The sequence below is a fragment of the Hyla sarda genome, chromosome 12 (assembly GCF_029499605.1).
Source record: "Hyla sarda isolate aHylSar1 chromosome 12, aHylSar1.hap1, whole genome shotgun sequence".
NCBI lineage: Eukaryota > Metazoa > Chordata > Amphibia > Anura > Hylidae > Hyla > Hyla sarda.
In genome coordinates this window covers 12,249,547-12,273,374 of record NC_079200.1, presented here as the reverse complement: position 1 = coordinate 12,273,374, position 23,828 = coordinate 12,249,547, and the positions used below count along the sequence as shown (strand labels likewise).

The window sequence follows — 23,828 nt, the reverse complement described above, 5'->3', positions numbered from 1 at the left end:
GCTGATGTCCAGTGCTTTGCATAAATATATATTTATGAAAATGGTAGGACAAAAACATTGCTGTGATGTGAGCCAATAAACTCAACGTTTTTTTTCACTTATCTTTGGAGTGCTGTGCCATCGTTTGTCCATGTGTATGTATATATGTATATATATTTACGTATGTATCTATGCACATATATCAAATATTTATTTATATAAATACAAATATAATTATATTATAATATATAGTCACTAAACACCACCATAAAACCTACCACAACCTCTCAGTATTGGAAAGAGAGGCCATCAAAAACTTAAGGAATAATCAAGCCATCACAATCAAACCAGCAGACAAGGGAGGAGCAGTAGTGATCATGAACACCCAGGACTACATCAAAGAGGGAAACCGACAATTGTCAGACACAACATACTACAAGAAACTGACAGAAGACCCCACCAAAGAATTCACCATGGAACTAAGAAAATTGATTCAATCCTTCCCAAAGGACTCACAAAAAGGATTTGAGACACTTATACCCACCGATCCCAAAACAGGGACATTCTACATGCTCCCAAAAATCCACAAATCTGGAAACCCTGGCAGACCAATAATAACAGGTATGGACACACTAACTGAACAGATATCTAGTTTGGTAGAAAACACACTAAAACCCTTTGTTACACGCACCAGCAGCTTCATACAGGACACTACTGACTTTCTTAACAAACTGAGTCAGATTACGAACTTGCCTGCCAACTCCATATTGGTAACAATGGACGTAGAATCTCTGTATAGTAACATCCCACACAGAGATGGAATTGGGGCCGGCTCACTGTTCCTCTCCTCCCAGACCCACAACCAGAAATACAGCCCTCAGATCATCACCAAACTAATAGAATTCATTCTCACACACAACTACTTCAGCTTCAACAACGAAATATACCTACAGACGATGGGAACTGCTATGGGGACCAAGATGGCACCACAATATGCCAATCTGTTCATGGCTGACCTTGAAGAGCGATTCCTGAATACCCAAATTCACAAACCCTACAGATACATTGATATTTTCATTGTTTGGACTGAAGGAGAGGATAAACTCAAACAATTTCATGAGGCCTTCAACACATTTAAGCCATCCATCAAACTCAAAATGGACTTCTCTACAGAAAGTGTAAACTTTCCGGACACCACTGTAACTATAAACAAGGACACAATACAGACATCTGTATACAGAAAACCCACAGACCGATCCAGCTATCTACACAATTCAAGTTCCCATCCGTCCCACACCAAGAAAGGCATCATATACAGCCAAGCCATCAGGTACCACCGCATCTGCTCCAACCCTGATGACCGAGACATCTACAAACGCTAGCTGAGAAATGTAAACCAAAAGGTTACAAACCAAGGACCATCCATAAGAAAATCCACTCTGCTCTTCAAACACCACGTGACCACCTGCTGCAATACAGAGAGAAACAAACCTCATCACGCATACCACTGGTGGCCACATACAATCCCACCCTTGAGGAAATACGCAAAATCATCATGGACCTGCAGCCAATACTAGCAGAAGATGAGGTGTTAAAGCAAATCTTTCCTGAACCACCCATCTTGGCCTTCAGACAACCACCCAACATAAAACAAAAGCTGGTCAATAGGAAACTACCCACAGACACATCAGATACAGACAATGGGACAAAACCCTGCGCCAAACCGCGCTGTAAACTCTGTCAACACATCTGCACAAATTCTGAGGCCTCCCACAACAACAAGACATACAACATCAAGGGACAATACTCTTGCACCACAGAGAATGTAGTCTACATGATACAATGCACCAAGTGTGACCTGGGATGTTACATTGGTGAGACCAGTCAGCCACTCAATAAAAGGATGAACCTCCACAGATCGGCCATCAACAACCATAGAGAAAAGGACTATTGCACCCCAGTTGGACACCATTTCACCCAAACAGGTCACTCCCTACAGGACCTCAAAATCAAGATCCTGAAGGGAAACTTCAAGAACACCCAGGAAAGAAAGACATTTGAAGCCAAAATGATAGTTCTTTATGACTCCAAGAACAGGACTTAATGTGGATTTAAGCTTCTTATCCCATTATCAAAATTTCCTATAACCTTTGCTAAACTGTCTTCCCTCTCCCTGCTCTAACACCATCACACCCCTGCTCCCCCTCCCCTGTCTAAGTCTTATCTTCAGTCTATGGTTCTATTGTAAATTGTCCTTTCTCCTCTGTCCAGCGTATTCACCATTCTCACCTCTGCTCTCCAGCCTATTGCTATACAATTTATGGCCCAACTTAATGTCCATTCTCCACATATATTGTTTTAACCCCTGCATATTTTGTGAGATAGAACCTGTGTTTTCTCCTTGTGAGCTCAGAAATGCTTATGACTTGATAAAGGGAGGAATCCCGAAAGCTTCTCTACAAAATCTTGTTAGTCCAATAAAAAAAAGGTATTACAAGATACTGCAACTACAGATGATTTTGCTTTTTGCATCACTGGACTAATACGGCTACTCCTAACTAATCTATCTATTCTATTCTAATCTAATCTATCTATCTTATATATAGGAATATGCAAAGCAGCTCATTACATCACCTTTTCAGGTAATGTTCCCTGGTATCAGCTTAGCTCCTGTTAAGGAATATAAAAAGCTGATCGGGATTTTATGCCAAGCCAGACTACTCCCCAAAAGGGAAGTTTCTACCCATCTGCAGACAGCTGTTTCGTGGTTTTTGCCACTCGTCAGTACAGAGCAGGGTGATCTGGCTTGGCTGGGGTAAGAGGCCTGAGAGCAGCTAAAGGGGACGATCACCCTGCTCTGTACTGACGAGTGGCAAAAACCACGAAACAGCTGTCTGCAGATGGGTAGAAACTTCCCTTTTGGGGAGTAGTCTGGCTTGGCATAAAATCCCGATCAGCTTTTTATATTCCTTAACAGGAGCTAAGCTGATACCAGGGAACATTACCTGAAAAGGTGATGTAATGAGCTGCTTTGCATATTCCCCTAGCCAGAATGCCCGCGGAGTGCTTAATGGCCTTCTGAAGCTCCGTTACACCAGGAGTGGTGGCCTCGCCCTGAGGTAAATACTCGTCCCCTATATATATTATATACACACACATATATATTTTTTTTTATTATTCTTTGTTATACACACACAACACAACACAACAACCTGTCAGGCTGGATTCTCTGTAATATCTTCAGTACATTTCTGTGTAGTATAAACATGTTTATACCTTAACAACACAAAGCATGTTGCACAAAAATCACCTGTTCTATTCTCTAGTTCTGTCGGAGATAACCAGGACGGCGCTTGTCAGACCAGACATTAAATTATTACAGATTCGTACAAACAAGTACAAGACGACACAGCGAGATACGGTACACAGTACGAAAACACATAAATAACAGCTGGGGGGAGACAGTAACACTAAGAAAACAAGAGCATTAGTCAAAAAGACGCCGACAGACTGAAGTACGAGAGCGGGTGATGGGCAGAGGTAATGAATAACCATGTCATAGACCATATCCCTCATACCCTCATCTAATAGTGGGCGGGAGAGTCTCCGGGGCAAAGGAATCTACGAGGAAGGAAGATCGACTCTACAAACCACAATACCCCGCCAAACGTTCCGTCATACTCCCTGTGCTAAAACACCAGATATTTAATAGGGTATAATAGGCGTTAATAAGGATTTCCATTTATTATTAACAGGATTACAGAGAAATCACATCCTCCCAATAGGAGTGAATATCGCCAAATTATGTGCCAAAGGTCAGATCCCGGCATTCTACATCTTTGGCACTGGGTGGTATGGTAGCGGCCCATCCTATGTAGCCGTACTGTATCATAAATACCTGGATAAGTTTATCATTAACCCCTCCTGCCAGCATGCATTCTGTGTGCCTTAAAGGGGTACTCCACCCCTAGACATCTTATCCCCTATTCAAAGAACGCCTCTGCAGCACAGAGATCGCGGGGGTCCCCAGTGGTGGGACCCCCACGATCTCAGTGCTGCACCCGGCGTTGGTTTAGAGTGTCAGGTTCACCCCCGGTTCACCCCCGCGCCCCGCTCGTGATGTCACGGCCCCGCCCCCTCAATGCAAGTTTATGGGAGGGGACGTGACGTCCGTCACGCCTCCTCCCATAAACTTGCATTGAGGGGGCGTGGCTGTGACGTCACGAGCGGGGCATGACAGTGACGTCAGGAACCTCCGGGGGTGAACCTGACACTAAACCAATGCCGGGTGCAGCACAGAGATCGCGGGGGTCACCAGTGGCAGGACCCCCAAGATCTCAGTGCTGCACCCAGCATTGGTTTAGAGTGTCAGGTTCATCCCCGGAGGCTCGTGACGTCACGGCCGTGCCCCGCTCGGGACGTCACGGCCATGCTCCCTCAATGCAAGTCTATGGGAGGGGGCGTGACGTTCGTCACGCCCCCTCCCATAAACTTGCATTGAGGGGGCGTGGCCGTGACATCACGAGCAGGGCATGACAGTGACGTCAGGAACCTCCGCCCTGCATTGCCAGTCATGTGCCACGGAACAAAGTTATCTCCGTGCACCAGATGTCTGGGGTGCCGCAGTCGAGATCGCGGGGGTCCCCAGTGATCAAACATCTTATCCCCCTATCCTTTGGATAGAGGATAAGATGTCTAAGGGCGGAGTACCCCTTTAACCTATTAAGGACACTCAATCATTTTACCATAAAATCAACCAAAGCCCAAAACAATTGTCGGAAAAAAAATAAAAAAAATGTTAAAAACCCTGACATTATGCTAATTTTAGGGGCTTCTATTTCTATGTAATACGCTTTTCAGTAAAAATCACACAATATTTTTGTTCTACACGTCCATATGATTACAGTGATACACAATTTATGTAGGTCTTGTTTAATTTTACTACTTTTAAAAAATAATCATTTGTATGCTTAAAATTATCCACTTCTGACTCCTGTCATTATTTTTTATTTTTCTGTATACAGGGCTCATTTTTTGCGCCGTGATCAGGTTTTATTTTGGTTCCCTAGACAGTTTTTTTTTTTTTTTTTTTAAAGACTAATTTAAAAGATGTTCATTAGATAAAAAATAAATAAAAATAAAAAAAATTGGTGACAGGTACTCTAATGAAGTGACCAAAATACGCAATTTTGGACAGAATTTTTTTTTAGGTTTAGGTCATTCACTCTGTGGTTTCATTAAAGGGGTTTTCCAGGAAATGTTTTTATTTATTTTTTTATATACACTGGATCCAGAAAGTTAAACAGATTTGTAAATTACTTCTCTTAAAAAAATCTTAATCCTTCCAATAATTATCAGCTGCTGAAGTTGAGTTGTTCTTTTCTGTCTGGCAACAGTGCTCTCTGCTGACATCTCTGCTTGTCTCGGGAACTGCACAGAGTAGAAGAGGTTTGCTATGGGGATTTGCTTCTACACTGGGCGGTTCCCGAGACACGTGTCATCAGAGAGCACTTAAGCAGAAAAGAACAACTCACCTTCAGCAGCTCTTAAGTACTGAAAGGATTAAGATTTTTTTGATAGAAGTAATTTACAAATCTGTTTAACTTTCTGAAGCCAGTTGATATATAAAAAAAAAAAAAAAAAAAAAAGTTTTTTCCTGGTTAAGACACTTTAATACTGTAGTTCGAGCATTTATTCACAGAGTGATACCACACATGTTCGTGGTTCCTTTGTTTGCACTTTAAGTTTACGCCATTCACATACAGCAAAAACAAACATTTATTCTGTGGGTCAGCACAATTACTGTGATACCAAAATTATATATAAATAAGTTTATTTTTTATTTTTTTTGAGATGCCGCATTACAAGACCCATAACTTTGTTATGGCTTGTTTTTTAAAGAAAAACTTGATGTTTCTATTGGTACTATTTGGGAATACAAAGGACTTTTTGGTTGTTTTATTTTCCAATTTTTGGGGGGCAGTTTAACAAATTTTTTTTAAAAGCATTCAATGGACAAATTAAAGAAATATTGTTCGGGACATTACGGACGTGATGATACCAAATATCTATATTTTTATGTTTTGCTTTATGTAAAAGAAGGAACTGTAAAAGGGAAAATCAAAATTTTTTGATTTTGGCAATTTTTTTTATTATTAAAATATATTATTAAAGGGGTTATCCAGGAAAAAACGAGAGAGAGATGGAGATGATAAGAGATAGAGATCTATCTACTGGCTCCAGAAAGTTAAACAGATTTGCAAGTTACTTCTATTAAAAAATCTTAATCCTTTCAGTACTTATGAGCTTCTGAAGTTGAGTTGTTCTTTTCTGTCTAAGTGCTCTCTGATGACACGTGTCCCGGGAACCGGCCAGTTTAGAAGAGGTTTGCTATGGGGATTTTCTTCTAAACTGGGCGGTTCCCGAGACAGGTGTCATCAGAGAGCACTTAGACAGAAAAGAACAACCCAACTTCAACAGCTCATAAGTACTGAAAGGATTAAGATTTTTTAATAGAAGTAATTTACAAATCTGTTTAACTTTCCGGAACCAATTGATATATATATATAAAAAAGTTTTTTTTCCTGGATAACCCCTTTAATATTACATTTTATTTTTACTTTTTACTAGTCCCACATAAAGAAATTCCCAGTGATCTGCAGATGATACAACTGCACTAGTGTATGCTGCCTGTAAGCATAATGCCGCACGCATGGCAGCCTTGGGGACATTCACAAGGCACCCCGCTTCCCTGGAAACCCATTGCTGGGAAGTGAACAGGGACTTCTCACATGCACCGGTCACGATTTGACGGCAGAATGTAAAGGGATAAGCTACCAGGAGCGGAGGTAGTTACATCGGGGGACCGGCTGTCTGGGAGACACACGGTGGGCTACAATAACCACTGACTGCTGTAAAAAGGTCTATTAGCAGTCATTAAGGGGGAGAATAGAGGCACCAAGGGGAGGGAGGTTGTATGTAACTTAGCTATAGTAAGAAACGTATACAGAGCAGTAATAAGCCCCTGGGGGCCTTGTGATTTATTTACTTCAATTAAAGGAATATTATAAAAGACAGTGGCAGGTGTCCATAAAAAGATTCCCTAGGGAGATCAAAGTTATCGTGCAACTGCGGGAAAGTCCTAAAACTCCCCTCCCGATAGTCATCCCCCAGTAAAGCAACTCCAAAGGCCGGTTCTAGAGCAGTAGTAATAGGATTTAGCAAATGGTCATATCATAAAGGCTTCTCTAATATAACCATTAAAGGGGTACTCCAGTGGGAAAAAAACTGATTTGTAAATTACTTCTATTTAAAAGTCTTAATCCTTCCCGTACTTATCAGCTGCTGCTGTTTGTTCCACAGGAAGTACTTTTCTGCCTGACCACAGTGCTCTCTGCTGACACCTCTGTCCATGTCAGGAACTGTCCAAAGCAGGAGCAAATCCCCATAGCAAACCTCCTCTCCTCCTCTGGACAGTTCCTGACACGGACAGAGGTGTCAGCAGAGAACACTGTGGTCAGACACAAGGAAATTCAAAAAGAAAAAAAAAAACTTCCTGTGGAGCATACAGCAGCTGATAAGTAATGGAAGGATTAAGAATTTTAAATAGAAGTAATTAACAAATCTGATAATTCAGAGAAAAAGACTTGTAGACGGCACTCGCTAGGATAGTAACTTCATATATTCTTTATTGTGCAGTCATAGGTGCGGTGTCAGGCAGGTATACAAGCAGGAACGCCAAGGCGTTCCTGCTTGTATACCTGCCTGACACCGCACCTTATCTGCAAGACTGAGCACCTACCTATACAGTATTGTATAGGTCTTCTTGCGCACCTGTGCCTTTTGAACTAAATATACAGATCTGTTTAAAAGGGGTTATCCATCTATCAACTGGCTCCAGAAAGTTAAACAGATTTGTAACTTACTTCTAATAAAAAAATCTTAATCCTTTCAGTACTTATGAGCTGCTGAGTTGTCCTTTTCTGTCTAAGTGCTCCCTGATGACAGGTGTCTCGGGAACCGCCCAGTTTAGAAGCGAATCCCCATCGCAAAACCTCTTCTACTCTGTGCAGTTCCCAAGACAAGCAGAAATGTCAGCAGAGAGCACTGTTGCCAGATAGAAGAAAACAACTCAACTTCAGCAGCTGATAATTATTGAAAGGATTAAGATTTTTTAATAGAAGTAATTTACAAATCTGTTTAACTTTGTGGCACCAGTTGATTTAAAAAATAAAAAAAATGATATTATATACACACACACACACACACACACACAGTGGTCCCTCAACATACGATGGTAATTCGTTTCAAACGACCCATCGTTTGTCGAATCCATTGTATGTTGAGGGATTCGTGCATTTAATACTCACCTGTCCCCGCCGCTCCCGACCGCGTCCTCACCGCTCCCGATGCTGTCCCAGGGGCTCCCGATGCTGTCCCGCTGCTCCGGCGTTATCTTCGGGATCCTCTGGCTTCTTCCGCATCTTCTCCGGTGTCCGGGCCTTGCTTTCTGGTGACATTATTACGGGACGGCGTGCGCAGCGACGTAATAACGACGCCGGAAAGCGAGGCCCGGACCCTGGAGAAGATGCAGAAGACGCCGGAGGATCGCGAAGTGGACCCGGAACAGCGGGAATAGGTAAGTGAACCTGTCCGGGATGCTTAAACTGCTATCCGACAGCAGCTTAAGCATTTTGCGCTGTCGGATAGCAGTTAATGCGATGGCCCCGACATATAAAAGCATCGTATGTGGATTTGATCATATGTCAGGGCCATCGCATGTCCGGGGGGGGGGGGGGGGGGGGGGGGGTTACTATATGTTTTCCACAGGAGTACCCCTTTAAACACAATAAGGGTCTATTCACATGGCAGAATTTACGCAAGCAGAATTCCGCCTCAGATGAAAGGCCAATACACTTCCATGGGATTCCGCACTCCTATTCACACTTCAAAATTTCTGCTTGCGGAAATTCTACCATGTGAATAAACCCTTAGTGTTCAGTCACCTTCCACACTGGAGCAGCCAAGGGGGTAATTCCAATAAAGAAAGCATATTAGATGTAAGATCTTCCTGAAAATCTATTAATGACTCCCATGTAATTTAGAAGAGGTACCTTTTATTTGATCATCAAGCCCAGACGGCCCGCATATAAAAAAATAAAAATAAATAAATTTAAAAAAAAAAACCTGGACTTACCTTCCCCCACTCCACCGATGCCTCCAGTATCACTGCCCCGTCCTCTGGTGTGGTCCTTTTCCTAGCTGCTATGGATCGACATGTAAGACTGCAGCTCAGCTCCGCCACCTCAATGCACGCCTATGGGAGGGGGCGTGACAGCTGTCACGCCCCCTCCCATAGGCTTGCATTGAGGGGGCGGATCGTGACGTCACATGGGGGCGGAGCCGTGACTTCACAATGCTCCGGCCCCATGATCGATAGTAATCAGACCCGGAGCAAACATGCTCCGGGGACTGATTTTAGCGGGGTGCTGCATGCAAGATCATGGGGGTCTCCAGCGGCGGGACCACCGCGATCAGGCATCTTATCCCCTATGCTTTGGATAGGGGATAAGATGTCTTAGTGCCAGAGTACCCCTTTAACATTCTGGAAGTCTCACTAGTGCTCTGTACAGCTGCATGAGCACTTCCATCTCCACTGCTAATCGTTATTCCGTCTACTGCCAATACCTCTACCTATACACCCATGAGCACTTTCATCTCCACTGCTAATACCTCTCCCTAAGCACTCATGAGCACTTCCCTCTCTACTGTCAATAATGCTGCCTATAGGCCCATAAACACTTCCCTATCTACTGCTAATACATCTCCCTATACATCCATAAGCACATCCCTCTTTTTCCTGCTGCTAGTACCTCTCTCTACACACCTATAGGGAGGAACATCCTCCGAAGAAATTCAACAGTGTGAGTGTCTCACTAAGTAAAGGGTATCTCATGCTACACCCCCGTTTTTTGGTTTTCTTCCCCCCTCTCCTCAAACTTTCTCATCATATGCAAAATCATCATTACCTAATTAATTGCTCTATTCATATTATGATAGTTAATTTTTATCCTCTGTTGTGCATATTAACACTTAGCCAGGCTCTTTTAATTATATCTTTTATTATTTATAAACAAGCGAATTGCCCTTTAATACACACTGCTTCCGTCACTACGGACGCCGCTGTCAGATCCAGCAACGCCCTCTGTAGTCGTCAGAGAGGGCGTTGCGCTATGACGCGGCGCCGGCCGGAAACAGGATATGACGACAGACGCCGGCATGGTCTCAGTGAGCGCTAAGCAGCCGTCAGAGACAGACGGCTACCCGCCAACGCGGGTATAGCGCGCTCATCCGAGAACCATAAACCGGACGTGTGGCTACAGGAGTGCGAGTATGATGGCTGGTGCGATGCGCACTGTTTGTATTGCAGGTACTAGCATCTCCCATATTGATTGGGACTCTGTATCTTTATTATAGGTATCCGGGCAAACACTTGGAAATTGTGAATATGTGTCTTTTCTCTAGGTATTTATATTAATACTATAAATGGCCAGTAACTATGGAATTCGGATGGCACATTGAAACCTTTTTCTATGTTTATGTTTTACTTACAGGTTGCCCTGAAGGATGATTTTACCTCCTGTTATGATAGCCACACCATGGCAATAGGGATATACACTATTTATCGGGTGTTTCCCTATTGGTTGAGCTAAAGTAATTAAGGGATATACACTGTGTATCGGGTGTTTCCCTATGAATTAAACTACATCGTTTGTTTTATACTCTATTGATATTTTGTTATATAGCAGTATTACTATCTATTGCATATTGTATACATTCCCCCTGAGGAAGCCACGTAGTGGCAGAAACGCGTTGGGTGACATTTGGCAATAGTTATGCTTCTCTTAGATCATAAATCCACATAATATGTGGTAACTGCTTTTTGTGTTGCTTTGTAATTTGTGCACTTTTTCTTTATCACACGGTGTGGTGCATTTTAGAGTACTATATTAAAAGTTATGTTTTTTAAGGTATTTCCCCCTCTCAGCATCGAGAATTAGATATTTCGAGTTGATTTTTGACATATTTATACCGGGAATTTTGGGCCCCTGCAGGCTCATATATATGCAAGTGTTGCAAATTTTTCCTAAACAGTGTGAGTGGTGCAGCAGAATCCCATAGAGAACAATGGGAGGATGCTGCACTGTATTTTCCAAGTGGAATACATAGTGCAAATAGGCCCTTAAGGGCATGTGTGCACTGACTGTTAAGAGTATCGGCGCCATCTTGTTTAGCCAGGAAGACACTCTTGCCACTTTTCAGTCCCATATCATATGGTTTCGTAACTTTAGGGAAAGTTCAGGTAAAGTTAGGGAGTCCAGGGTGTCTACAGGGTTAAGGACGCTCACTGTGCCGGCCAGGCCGTGCCCCCGGACCATACTACTAATACTTAGCACTACAAGTTTCCACGCTTCTACAAGGTGTACAGTCCTTCATGTTCTTGGCTATTATCTGTCTGTATATTTTCTCATTTCTTTTTATAGCATCAGGTTATCGTGTAAATAGATAACGCAGAAGGGAAAACACAGACTCCTGCGTATCGTCCTGTCCCTTACAGATCACATGTAACGGCCTATGAACAATGGCTGCTTTTTCAGCAAGACACGAAAAAGAGGAAGGGCACCAATGTAATAAACGAAAAGTAGTCCTGAGTATTCTTTTCCGGCTGAGGCCTCATCTTATCTTTACCCATTCCTTGAGGTCTGTCCAGGGCTCTGCGCTGCATTAATAGTTATCAAGGTGAAAGCGGAAAGAATTCTGGAGGAATTCTGAGCAATAGAATCTCTGCAAATGTCTTCTTTATAAGAGGCCTGCAGAAACCACCCCATCTAGATTCATGGGACCAATTTTAGGCTGGGTAAATTTCTGCAACAAATTTTGCAAGTGTGAACAGAAACCCAACGACATTTAATATGCACGCACCCCCTCAACAGTAAGAACCCCACAATTGAATCTGTCAGGGAGGTTACAAAGCAGATTGAGATACTATGAACAGGTATGTGATCAGCCCCCCTAAACTTTCTATATGTTTGAGCAGCCGTTTTTTTTTTCTAGAGTGAGCACCGGCCCCCATTAAAGAGCAACATTTAGCATTCCTGCGACACGTGAAAAGGTTACTGCGATGAGAAAACATTAGGGATGCTCCGGAATTTCGTCTACCGAAATTTTTTTGCAATAAAAAAAAAAAAAAAAGAGAAAGAGAAAGTATCAGCAGGCTTGGCAGGAGTAAGAGCAGGCGGTATGCGGCGGAAAAGGAGGCCCACCGAGAAAGGTGGATGAGACGTGCAGCAGAAGGGCACGTCACCGGCGGGGAGGAGAAGATGGAGAGTTGCTTTGGATAGGGGATAAGATGTTAGACCGCGGGGGTCCCTTTAACTGAACAAGTGGAGGTGCGTTTCCTAGTGCACAAAACGCATGTGCATAGCAGAGATGGGAGTACAGGACGCTGCAAACGCTAAGAACGGGGCCGACAGCTGTTTCACCCGCATGCGCGGGCTTGGTCTGACGAAGCTGTGCATGCGGGTGAAACAGCTGTCACACCGTTCCTAGTGTTTGCAGCCTCCTGTACTCCCATCTCTGCTATGCGAGCTGCATAAGTCACTTGTACTTAAAGGGGTACTCCGCTGCTCAGCGTTTGGAACAAACTGTTCCGAACGCTGGAGCCTGCGCCGGGAGCTCGTGAGGTCATAGCCCCACCCCCTCATTACATCACACTCCGCCCCCTCAATGCGAGTCTATGGGAGGGGGCGTGACAGCCGTCACGCCCCCTTCCATTGACTTGCATTAAGGGGGCGGAGTGTGATGTCATAAGGGGCGGGGCTATGACATCACGAGCACCCAGCGCCGGCTGCAGCGTTCGGAACAGTTTGTTCCAAACGCTGAGCAGCGGAGTACCCCTTTAACGTGAAGTGTGTCACATCTGAAAGATGTGGCGAGTGCTTTCTAACTTCTTGGATATAGTGAAATACTGATCTATGCCTACATTCTTCAGAGCAGTGATCTACAATATGTGGCTCTGCAGCTGGTGCAGAACTATAACCCCCAGCATGCCTTGAAAGCTGAAGGCTGTCAAGATGATTGTAGAGCACAGCTTTGTAGCACGACCTGGATGGGAGTTGCAATTTTGGGCCATTTTCGGTTTTCTGCCAACTATATCCCAAATTTATGGGTTCAGCCCAACATTTTCATTTCATTGCACCACTACAAAAACACCATACTTTGCCCATTTTCATCCTTGTAGTGTATATCCCGGCAATCTTGAAATTTTGGAGTGTGACATTGCCAACAAACAGATGTTGGGTAGAGGTGTACATACAAACCTGATGACAGATTATATGTCTAGATACATACACACTAACATATGAGTGCGTATGTAGGGTCATTAGAATTGCTGCCATCTTCCCCTGCCATATACAATTTACCCAGACATATTACAGAGCTCTGCAGAACACGGATTCCCACAGAGCCATTACCGCTGGATAGTTACAGACTGGACGGATAAGATCAGCGTCTCTGGCCATCAAATGTTTTTTTTTTTTAAAGAATTTGATAAAAATTATGAATTGCGGCCCGAGCCTATTAAGGTCATTGATACATTGTGTCTGATCGGAAGTTTCCATTATAGCGTTATGCGGCCTAGGAAAAGGATTCGCCTGCTTGGATTTTTTTCCATTACTTTTCATGTAAGGGTGCATTCACACCACGTTTTTACAATACAGTTCCCTTATCAGGCATTTGATGAAAAACTGATTCCTCAAAACCGGACTAAACTGTATCAAAACGTGTGTACAAATTTTAACCCGTATACGGTTTAAAAAATGATGTCAGGTTGCATCCGTTTTTTACAAAAAATATGTTTTTAACTATTCACTCCATTATAAATAAAGTTTAACTTGTTTGATTGAAATTCCAAGAAAAAAAAAACTGTGCAAAGTCAAAAGCCGTATGGTGAAAACCGGATGGAAACGTACGCACATACAGTTCTGTACAGTTCCCATTGACTCCCATGTTAAAAAAAAAAAAAAAAAAAAAACCTATACGGTTTAATACGGTTTTTAACCCAAACCAAAAACCGTGGTAGACTACGGATTTGGGTACGGGAAAAAAAAAACCTGACAAAACCGTACAGGATGCAAAACAGACAACATGATGAATATTTTGGCATACGGTTTTCAATGGAGAGTCAATGCATACGGTTTTCAATGGAGAGTCAATGCATACAGTTTTCAATACGGTTCCGTACGGTTTTCACATTGAAAACGTATACGGGAACTGTATTGCAAAAACGTGGTGTGGTTCCGGCCTTACACTGAATTCTAGGGTTTCTCATTTTAAATTATTTTTTTTTTCCTTCAGACAAGAAAGAACAAAAAGTATCTGTACAGTAATCCAATGACAAGGTAAGGATGTACAGGCTTCTATGTCTGCAATGGGAAAGAGTGTTTTGCAAACAATGTCTCCAGCTGTTGCAAAACTACAACTCCCAGCAAGCCCGGACAGCCTTTGGCGCTTGCCTGAGCACTGTTTCCCCCGCTCGATTTACGGACGAAGTGAACACCTATCAGACTGCACCCTCTGAAACGAAGTTTTCACACTTACCAATAAAATGCCACTTTATCGCCCAGTTTCTTCTCATGGACGTTTCTATCCAGGACGTTGTAACATATATTGGTGACCGCTCCTTTCATCCATTCGATAAAAATCTTCCCTTTAGTAACGTCAAAGTTGTAGTTCAAGAACGGCTGAGCGGGAGGCACCCTCCAGTAGAATTCATTTGCAATTTCTCCCCAAAACTCTGCAAAATATATATAAAAATAAAAATGTTAAATAAATAAAAGTAAGTTAAATAAAATAAATTTATTATTTTAAAATTTAACTTAAGTGAAAAAGTGCACAAGAGAGATTAGAGACTAAAAGAATAAGTACATATATTTCTATTTAGCACTGAAACTTTAAAGCAGTGATGGACCCCTCTGTGGGCACGCGGCCATAGTTTGCCATCAGCCCATTCGGGACATCCCTGTGTCCCGAAAGATCTTTTCGGGACACAAGGATGCCCTGGTTACCTTTCTGCGGCCCCATGTTAACTTTAAAAACACAGGGGCCGCCGGGAGGTAGCGCATGCAGAGACGTCACTGATGTCCCATGCATGCGCCCATAGCAACAGCAGAGCGAAGCTGAGCAGCGAGGAGGACACGCGCGGAGGAGCGGTGGTCGGAACACTGTGGGGCAGTACACAGGCATACAGCTTCCAGCCATGCACCTAATGTGGGGGAACTATACTGCCAACCTAATGTGGGTGAGGCCACACTGCCAACCTAATGTGGGGGAACTACAAACTATCAATAAAAAAAAAAACAAGTTTGGATCATTGAACTCTGCTGTGTTCTTTTAAAACAAGATGTTAATTAGTTATGGCAACTGTATAAGTTGTTTTTTCTAAACTTAAACCACAGTATTCTGATTTAATCGCTGTGCTGGCACTTTCAGAGAAAAAAGTTGGCGTGCATTACGGTTTGGGCACTCGGGCTCAAAAAGGTTCTCCATCACTGCATTAAAGGATACTTTCTCAGAAATGATGTTGAATGCCTTCATTCATTTATATATATTGCTTTCAAGTATCTTGCCATTCTGTGTATACAGCTCCCATGCAAGCCAATGGGTCTCCATGATTATTAAAGATTACAAACAAATCCTGTATAGTCCGATCCAGTCACGTGCTACTCCTCTGCCTCTCCAGCTGTTGCAAAACTACAATTTCCAGCATGTCCTGACAGCCAGAGGCCTGTAATGTACATTTCTGTCCAGGAGGATTTCCGCAGTGAATGGTGTCATTTATCTCCAGTGATGGGCGACTCATCCCAGGACACTGGCACAGGCAGCGCCATTTATTTAGCTGGAATGTCAGATCTGGTCGCTGCCAATAATTTCTGTAATTGATGGTTCTCATCTGTCTATGAAGGAAAAGGAGGACAAATCTGTGTCCATTACTGGTGACCACTGATCTCTGATGTCCTATCACACTGCACTGGATACTTGGCCAGAGTCAAAACCGCCACAATAGCTAACAGTCTGATCGGCAGGATGTCGGTGTGGGGGGGGGGGGGGGTTAAATCTCTAGTTTATTGTCTTTAAACAATATGCTTTTGTTCCCCCCTTTAAAAGTGCCTAAAAGTTATAGCCACTAGGGGTCCCACTTGCACTGAATTAGCTGTTCACTGCTTGTTGTTAGGCTCAGTCCATCTCTAGTAACAAGAGGCCAGGAAAGAACACAAGAAGTGTGTGTGGGGCTTAGCTAGTGTTATGTGCAGGAAGGGACTGGTCTGTGTGAATGCAGGCTGAGCCTGTCTGCCTCCTTCAGAGGGCCCACACTGTCAAAAATGGCAAAATCATAGCTTGCCTCTCATATCCCTAATAAAAATACATCTGTTCTTACTATGTAGTGTTTTAACTTCTCTTCCTCTTCATTTAGTCATCATTAGCAGATCACTGCTTAGACTGAGGCTAATTGAGACGTAACTCCTTCCTTGCGGTGCTGTGCTGTTGCTCTTACCTTTGTGCTTACATATCACCTTGCAAACACAGTGCACCAATATCATTGTCCGATCCACATGCCATCTAAAGTCCTTTCAATCATCCCCAAGCACAGTGCGAGTCAGGTAAGTCTGGTGCATTTTTCATGTGCTGTGATTGGCTAAAGTAGTAAGGGAAAAGAAGTATCTGTATGTGTAATACTGGCAAACAGCCAAGCTGTGGTCCCTCCCCTAAAATGCAGAGACTGAGAAATAGCTGTGCAGCATAGAGAGGGCTCTGAGAGGCTCAGTAACCGCAGTGACAGCACTTCTCACTTTGTTACCACCCTGAAGGGTTAATCTAACAAAATCATACAGATCTATAGTACATGGAGTTTGTTGCATTTTTCCTTCCTAAGGCTTCAATAGATGGGAAAATGACAGAAGTATGTTCAATAGAAATCCTAGAGTCACATGATGAAAGAATCACATGACTTGTAATTAAGAAAACTCAGGGGATTTAAAAATAAATAAAATACACCAAAAATTAAAATGCCTACTGTTGGACAGAATTAATTATATACAAAATATTTTAACAGAGCCGAAACAACTGAACTGCAACAACACCACAACCCATGGAGGGGCATTGAGGCGTGTCCTGAAGGTGGCCGCCATGTTTTTATTTTTATTTTTTCACAACCTAAGCACAGATATTTGCAAGTCAATAACATTTGTTTTGGTGGAGATGCCCTTGATTGACACATTTTGTGACAAGGTTTTACAACACATACATTTTTGGTAATCCGATCTGGAGGAATGTTTTTTTTTCAGTCGTACACACCTTTGTTTTGGTATAAATAGCCGGAGCAGCGAAGGGATACATGTTACAATATAACAAAGGCTTCGCCACGCGATGCTTTTCAGAGAAAGCGATCCGTCAATGTTCACAGTAAAAAGAATTGTGTGATTTACGGATAAATCCGGTCACCTAAAATTCAGTTCCTGTTCATTAATATCAGGGGTCGTGCATCTTTAGGTGAGGTCAGAGAGGTTGCACCTAAGTCAGTGTCCCCCAACATGTGGCTGAGTAGTTTTTGCAGGTCATCATGGGAGTTGTAGTTTTGTAACAGCTGAAGAACCACGTGTCAGGGTACACTGCATGATACAGGGCCAGAAGTGGTCAGGGCATGATGGGAGTTGTAGTCTTGCAAATGCAGGAGAACCACAGGTTGGGACACACATCTATATAAAACCAAGTGGAAAGAAAATAAATAAAAAGACGAGTATCTAGTTAGTATTATACCCTTTAATTTTTGCCATCAATGTAGAGTGGGGTTTTAAAGGGAACCTTAATCAAAAAAAACTTCTGATATATTATAGGTAAATGTATGCAGAATAACTTTCCAATTGCATGTTATTAAAAAATATACTTCTTTCGAAAAAATTACCACTAGGGGTCTCCCTACCAGTTCTGTCCGCAAGCTTTTTTATAGATTTCAGACTCATGCTGGAGTCCTAAATCTCAGACTGCAGCCGGGACACAGACAAGCTCAGCACTGCTCCCTGCCTGTCAATTAGACAGGCAGGAGCCAGCACTGTGCTCATAGCACAGCAGAGCATACTCCTGATTCTACCTTACTGCATGCCCTCATTCATTTTACTATCTGAGCTCCGATCTTTCTTCTCTCTGCACATACAGTTGTAAACAGAGAGGAGAAGATTCAGAGCTGCCAGCTGAGCTTGTTTGTGTCCTGGCTGCAGTCTGAGATTTAGGACTCCAGCATGAGTCTGAAATCTATAAAAAGGGCTTGTGGCCAGGACTGGTAGAGAGACCTCTAGTGGTCATTTTTTTCAAAGTGGAAAATTACATAGAAGCATATTTTTTTATAACATGAAATTGGAAAGTTATTCTGCATACATTGTTCTATATTATATTATATCAAAAGTTTTTTTGATGAACGGTACCCCTTAAGGGAGCCCCCTAAATCAATCTCCTTTCCCCAGGGTTCCCTAGTCTAATTCTTAATAAAATACAATTTTATATTCTGGTCAAGAACAACTGGTTGTCCCGCCTGTCCCCATGACAGTCTTTCTAGTCTTGTCCGAAATCAGTCACCCATGGTGAAAGAGATAGCGTCTTCTGGAGGAACACCACACCGGGTTTAAAGGGGTACTCTGGTGTTTAGACATCTTATCCCCTATCCAAAGGATAGGGGATAAGATGCCTGATCGCGGTGGTCCCGTTGCTGGGGACTCCCGGGATCTTGCACGCAGCACCCCAGTTAAAATCAGTCCCCGACGCATGTTCGCTCCGGGTCTGATTACCGGCGAGCACGGGGCAGGCGTTGTGTGACGTCACGCCTCCGCCCCTCAATGCAAGCCTATGGGAGGGGGCGTGACGTCACACGCCACCTGCCCTGTGGTCGCCGGTAACCAGACCAGGAGCGAACACGCTCCAGGGACTGATTTTAACTGGGGTGCTGCGTGCAAGATCCCGGGGGTCCCCAGCGGTGGGACCCCCGCGATCAGGCATCTTATCCCCTATACTTTGGATAGGTAATAAGATGTCTAAGCGCCGGAGTACCCCTTTAAGGGGACCCCCGACATCGAATAGAGGCTTGAGGTTGTGTTCACACAGTCAAGTTTTTTTTAATTGCAGTAATTGAAGACCAAGCCGGGGAACAGGTCATCAGTGGAGAGGAAAGACTGAGACTGAGACTACTGTTTCCAAATCCGTTCCAGATTTCGTCTTCACTAAGTGCGACTTATAAACCTGAAGGTGTGAACACAGCCTAAACAGGGAGTGCAGCTTAGAAATAGTGCTGAAATCTAAAAAATGTGTGCACTAAATTTTATATATATATATATATATATATATATATATATATATATATATATATATATATATACATATACACACACACACACAAACGTAGGTATGTAAGTGTAGCAGAGCTGAGTTTGTCATCTTACCAGTATTGTTTGTGCAGTGCCCAAGCGGATAAATTTAAAGGAGTATTTTCATTTCGGAAAGTTATCCAGCAGCTGGCGGCACACTGGTGTGATACTACTCCAAGGCATGCTGGAAGTTGTAGTGTTGCCGCAGCTCGAGGCACACTGATTGGGAAACACTGGGGTAGGGGATAACAAGCAGATAAGAAGTTGGACCCCCACTGATAAGAATTTGCGATCATTAACGGAGAAAACTGCACTGACGGGCACATCAGTGCTCCAACCAAACACTGTTCGGATACCCCATAGAGAATGGCGCTGGCTGCACGCGGATTTTAAATTTAAAACAATAAAATTAATTAATTAATAAATAAAATAAAAAATTTTTTTAAAAAGCGTGTGACCACGGTGGCGGATTATCCATTAAATTCAATAAAACCGGCCACCATGCGCACACATTTTTATTTTTTAATCCATAATAATTAGAGATGAGCGAACTTACAGTAAATTCGATTCGTCACGAACTTCTCGGCTCGGCAGTTGATGACTTATCCTGCATAAATTAGTTCAGCTTTCAGGTTCTCCGGTGGGCTGGAAACAGTGGATACAGTCCTAGGAAAGAGTCTCCTAGGACTGTATCCACCTTTTCCAGCCCACGGGAGCACCTGAAAGCTGAACTAATTTATGCAGGATAAGTCATCAACTGCCGAGCCGAGAAGTTCGTGACGAATCGAATTTACTGTAAGTTCGCTCATCTCTAATAATAATATCTGAAATCCACTTCAAGATGTAGATTTTCAACCATGTACCTCCAGCTGTTGCAACAACTCCCAGCATGTCCTAAAGCTGCAGATTTACAACCATGTGCCTCCAGCTGTTGCCCAAAGTGTTGTAACAGCTGGAGGCACACTGTTTGGGCAATTTCGCTCTATCCTTTGGACAGGGGATAACCTTCCAAAAATGAGAATACCCCTTTAGAATTTACCAGCTGGCGCACTGCAGACACAGTATCGGCAGGATGTCGTCAAACTCAGCTCTGCTAGACATCCACGCCTACCTCATACACATACATTATATATATATATATACACACACAGTGATCCCTCAACTTACAATGGCCTCAACATACAATAGTCTTTTCTGGACCATTGTAAGTTGAAACCAGACTCAACATACAACGTACATACAATCCAGATCTGTGATACCTGTCAATGGCTAGAAGATCTGACCAATCAGAATGGACATTCACTGGTAAAACCCCTGTATTCCTGAAGCGTATGCACTGACTGATGTCTGGTAGTGCCCCCTACAGTACCGGGAGGTATTACATGTTCTGTACTCTTTACCTGTATTACTGAAGCGTATGCACTGACTGGTGTCTGGTAGCGCCCCCTACAGTACAGGTAGGTATTACATGTTCTGTACACTTTACCTGTACCAGGGTTACCTGCTCCTTTGGACACCAGGTGAGGGCGACTCCATGTTACTTTTTTGGGACATTGCGTGTTCTGTACAGGACCCTGAAGAAGCTCCTGTCCTCTACATAGACCAGTGTTTCCCAAGCAGGGTGCCCCCAGCTGTTGCAAAACTACAACTCCCAGCGTTTTCTCTAAACTGCCCTCCCTATTTAGGCTGCGTTCACAAAATCGGGTCCGGATTTGGAAAGAGAATAAGTCTCAGTATTTCCTTTACACGTGTCCTCTCCACCGACGACCTGTTCCCATCTTCAATAATTCCAATTTAAAACCTGACAGTGTGAACACAGGCTTGAGACTATAAAACTGTTGCTGTCTCTAGTCAATGTCAGGGGACCCTTTAAACCAGTGGTCTTCAACCTGCGGACCTCCAGATGTTGCAAAACTACAACTCCCAGCATGCCCGGACAGCCAACGGCTGTCCGGGCATGCTGGGAGTTGTAGTTTTGCAACATCTGGAGGTCCGCAGGTTGAAGACCACTGCTTTAAACCCTCCCAGAAGAAGCTGTCGCTTTTACCATGGGTGACTGATTTTGGCCAATCCAATAAAGACTTTCAATCAGTTCTTGACCACAATATAGAATGGATTTCATTGAGAATCAAACTAGGGAGACCCAGGAAAAAGTGATTGACTTAAAGGGGTTCCCTAAAATCTCTGTTGAATATGGATGTAAAATGGCAAAAAATGTAATGACTACAATACTAACTAGATGGTCCATATCTTTTTATTTTGTATTTAAATTTAATTTATTTAAATTTTTATTTTATTTAATTTTTTTCTGTTTCCATATATTTCCTATGTGATCTATGGGAAACCAGGTAGAAAGAAAATATAAATAAATAAATAAAATAAATAAAAATGCATTTATTTATTTATTTATTTATTTAATGTATTTATTTATATTTTCTTTCTACCTGGTTTCCCATAGATCACATAGGAAATACTGCAGCCTACTTGTTTACATTTTTATCATATAAAAATAAATGCAATTTACTTTTAGGACACGTCGTTGACCGCACGCAACACCGCCCCTTAAAACAAATAAATAATGAAAATTAAAAAAATAAAATAAAAAATAAACAAAATGTGACCTCTGACCCCCCCCCCCATGCACAGTACAAAATTAGACATCACTCACCACTGGGTTCTCGCACCGATTTCTCATACATTTCTTGATATTTCTCAAAAGACGAGATGTGCGCGGCGGCAGACACCTCCGGCGCAGGTGGGAACACGTCAGGTGCAGACATGACCGCTATATATATGTGTGTACACCAAGTGCAAATACTACCAAAAGGTTAAAAAAAAATTATATTATTATTATTGTTTATTATTAATAATATTTCTTCTTCTCAAATGTAAATATTGTGAAAAAAAAAAAAAAAAAAGTTTAAAAATTCCAAAATTTGGTTCTTGAATCTGAACTTGTCAGGTGACCTACAGCCCCCAATGGGATGGTGCACTACAAATACACGTGCAGGGAGAGTCACAAAGCAGAACTTCCTGTGCAACAAGCTGCAGGAAAAATAATAAATAAAAAGAAAAAGAATAAAATTATTGCTTTAAAAAAAAAAAAAAAAAAAAAAAAATTAATTTAAGAATTTCCTTAAAATTTGCAGCTCAGGGAAGCGCCTGTAATGAGGAAGTTTCATTCAGTCCCCGGAGCCGCGGGCGGGAAGGGGTGAGTGGGGACCCGGTGGGTGCAGTGCGGCGGCTTTGGGTGTCCTCTGGCTGCGCCCTCGGGTGTCAGGCTGCCCCGTGCACTGCGGGCTGTCCGCTCTCCTCCTTCCTCCCGTCCGCGCTTGACCCTCACAGAGGAGGAGACTGAGGGACTCACAAAGAAGCGGCGCCTGTGTACTCGGCTGCTCTCCGGCGACCCCTGCAGTCCGGAGGAGCGCACTGCGCCTCGTGCCGGTGACACATGGGTGCGGTTGTTGATGAAGAGATAAGAGTTGCCCCTAGCAACCAATCAGATCCCTTCTTTCATTTTATAGAGCCCTGTTCAAAAATGAAAGAAGCAATCTGATTGGTTGCTATGGATAACTAGGCAGATTTTCCTCTGGACAGGTTTTGACAGATCCCCCCCCCCAGTGTTTCCCAAGCAGGGTGCCTCCAGCTGTTGCAAAAATACAACTCTCAGCATGCCCAGACAGCCAACGGCTGTCCGGGCATGCTGGGAGTTGTAGTTTTGCAACAGCTGGAGGCACCCTGCTTGGGAAACACTGCATTAGGGTGCGTTCACACTGAATTCAGCGAGCGGAGATTCCGTCTGGCAGCCACCGCTGAAAATACTTCAGCGCTAGGGCCGTGGGGCACTGAGCCCGTCATCATTGACAGCTATGCAGTGCTCGCAGAATCCGCGCAAAGAATGAACATCTTTCTTTGCTCGGAACAATTGTCCGCCGCGGAAATTCCGCAGTGTGAACGGGTCTCGCGGAGACCAATTCACACTAATGTTAAAGGGGTATTCCAGGCCAAAACTTTTTTTTTATATATCAACTGGCTCCGGAAAGTTGAACAGATTTGTAAACTACTTCTATTAAAAATCCTTCTTAATCCTTCCAATAGTTATTAGCTTCTGAAGTTGAGTTGTTGTTTTCTGTCTAACTGCTTTCTGATGACTCACGTCCCGGGAGCTGTGCAGTTCCTATGGGGATATTCTCCCATCATGCACAGCTCCCGGGACGTGACATCATCATTGAGCAGTTAGACAGAAAAATTAAGAAGCTAATAACTATTGGAAGGATTAAGATTTTTTTAATAGAAGTCATTTACAAATCTGTTTAACTTTCCGGAGCCAGTTGATATATATATAAAAAAGGTTTTGCCTGGAACACCCCTTTAAGTTCA

At 43.0% G+C, this 23,828-nt stretch overlaps 1 protein-coding gene across 5 annotated transcripts in view; it reads right to left on the bottom strand.

The window, feature by feature from the left end:
- The window catches only part of ACSS2 (acyl-CoA synthetase short chain family member 2), a 77,253-nt gene that overhangs the window by 35,280 nt on the left and 18,145 nt on the right, over positions 1-23,828 (bottom strand). For 3 of the 5 annotated variants that reach the window (XR_008849254.1, XM_056548454.1, XM_056548456.1), the window contains exons 1-2: positions 22,117-22,806; positions 14,638-14,833 (exon numbers count right to left, since the gene is read on the bottom strand). Coding sequence is in view for 4 of the 5 variants with exons in the window: in XM_056548454.1 (XP_056404429.1) it covers positions 14,638-14,833; positions 22,117-22,228 (308 nt within the window). In the remaining variant the exon portion in view is untranslated. Of the gene's footprint in view, positions 1-14,637; positions 14,834-22,116; positions 22,807-23,828 lie in introns of those variants that run through there. The other 2 variants (XM_056548457.1, XM_056548455.1) reach the window with 1 other exon arrangement.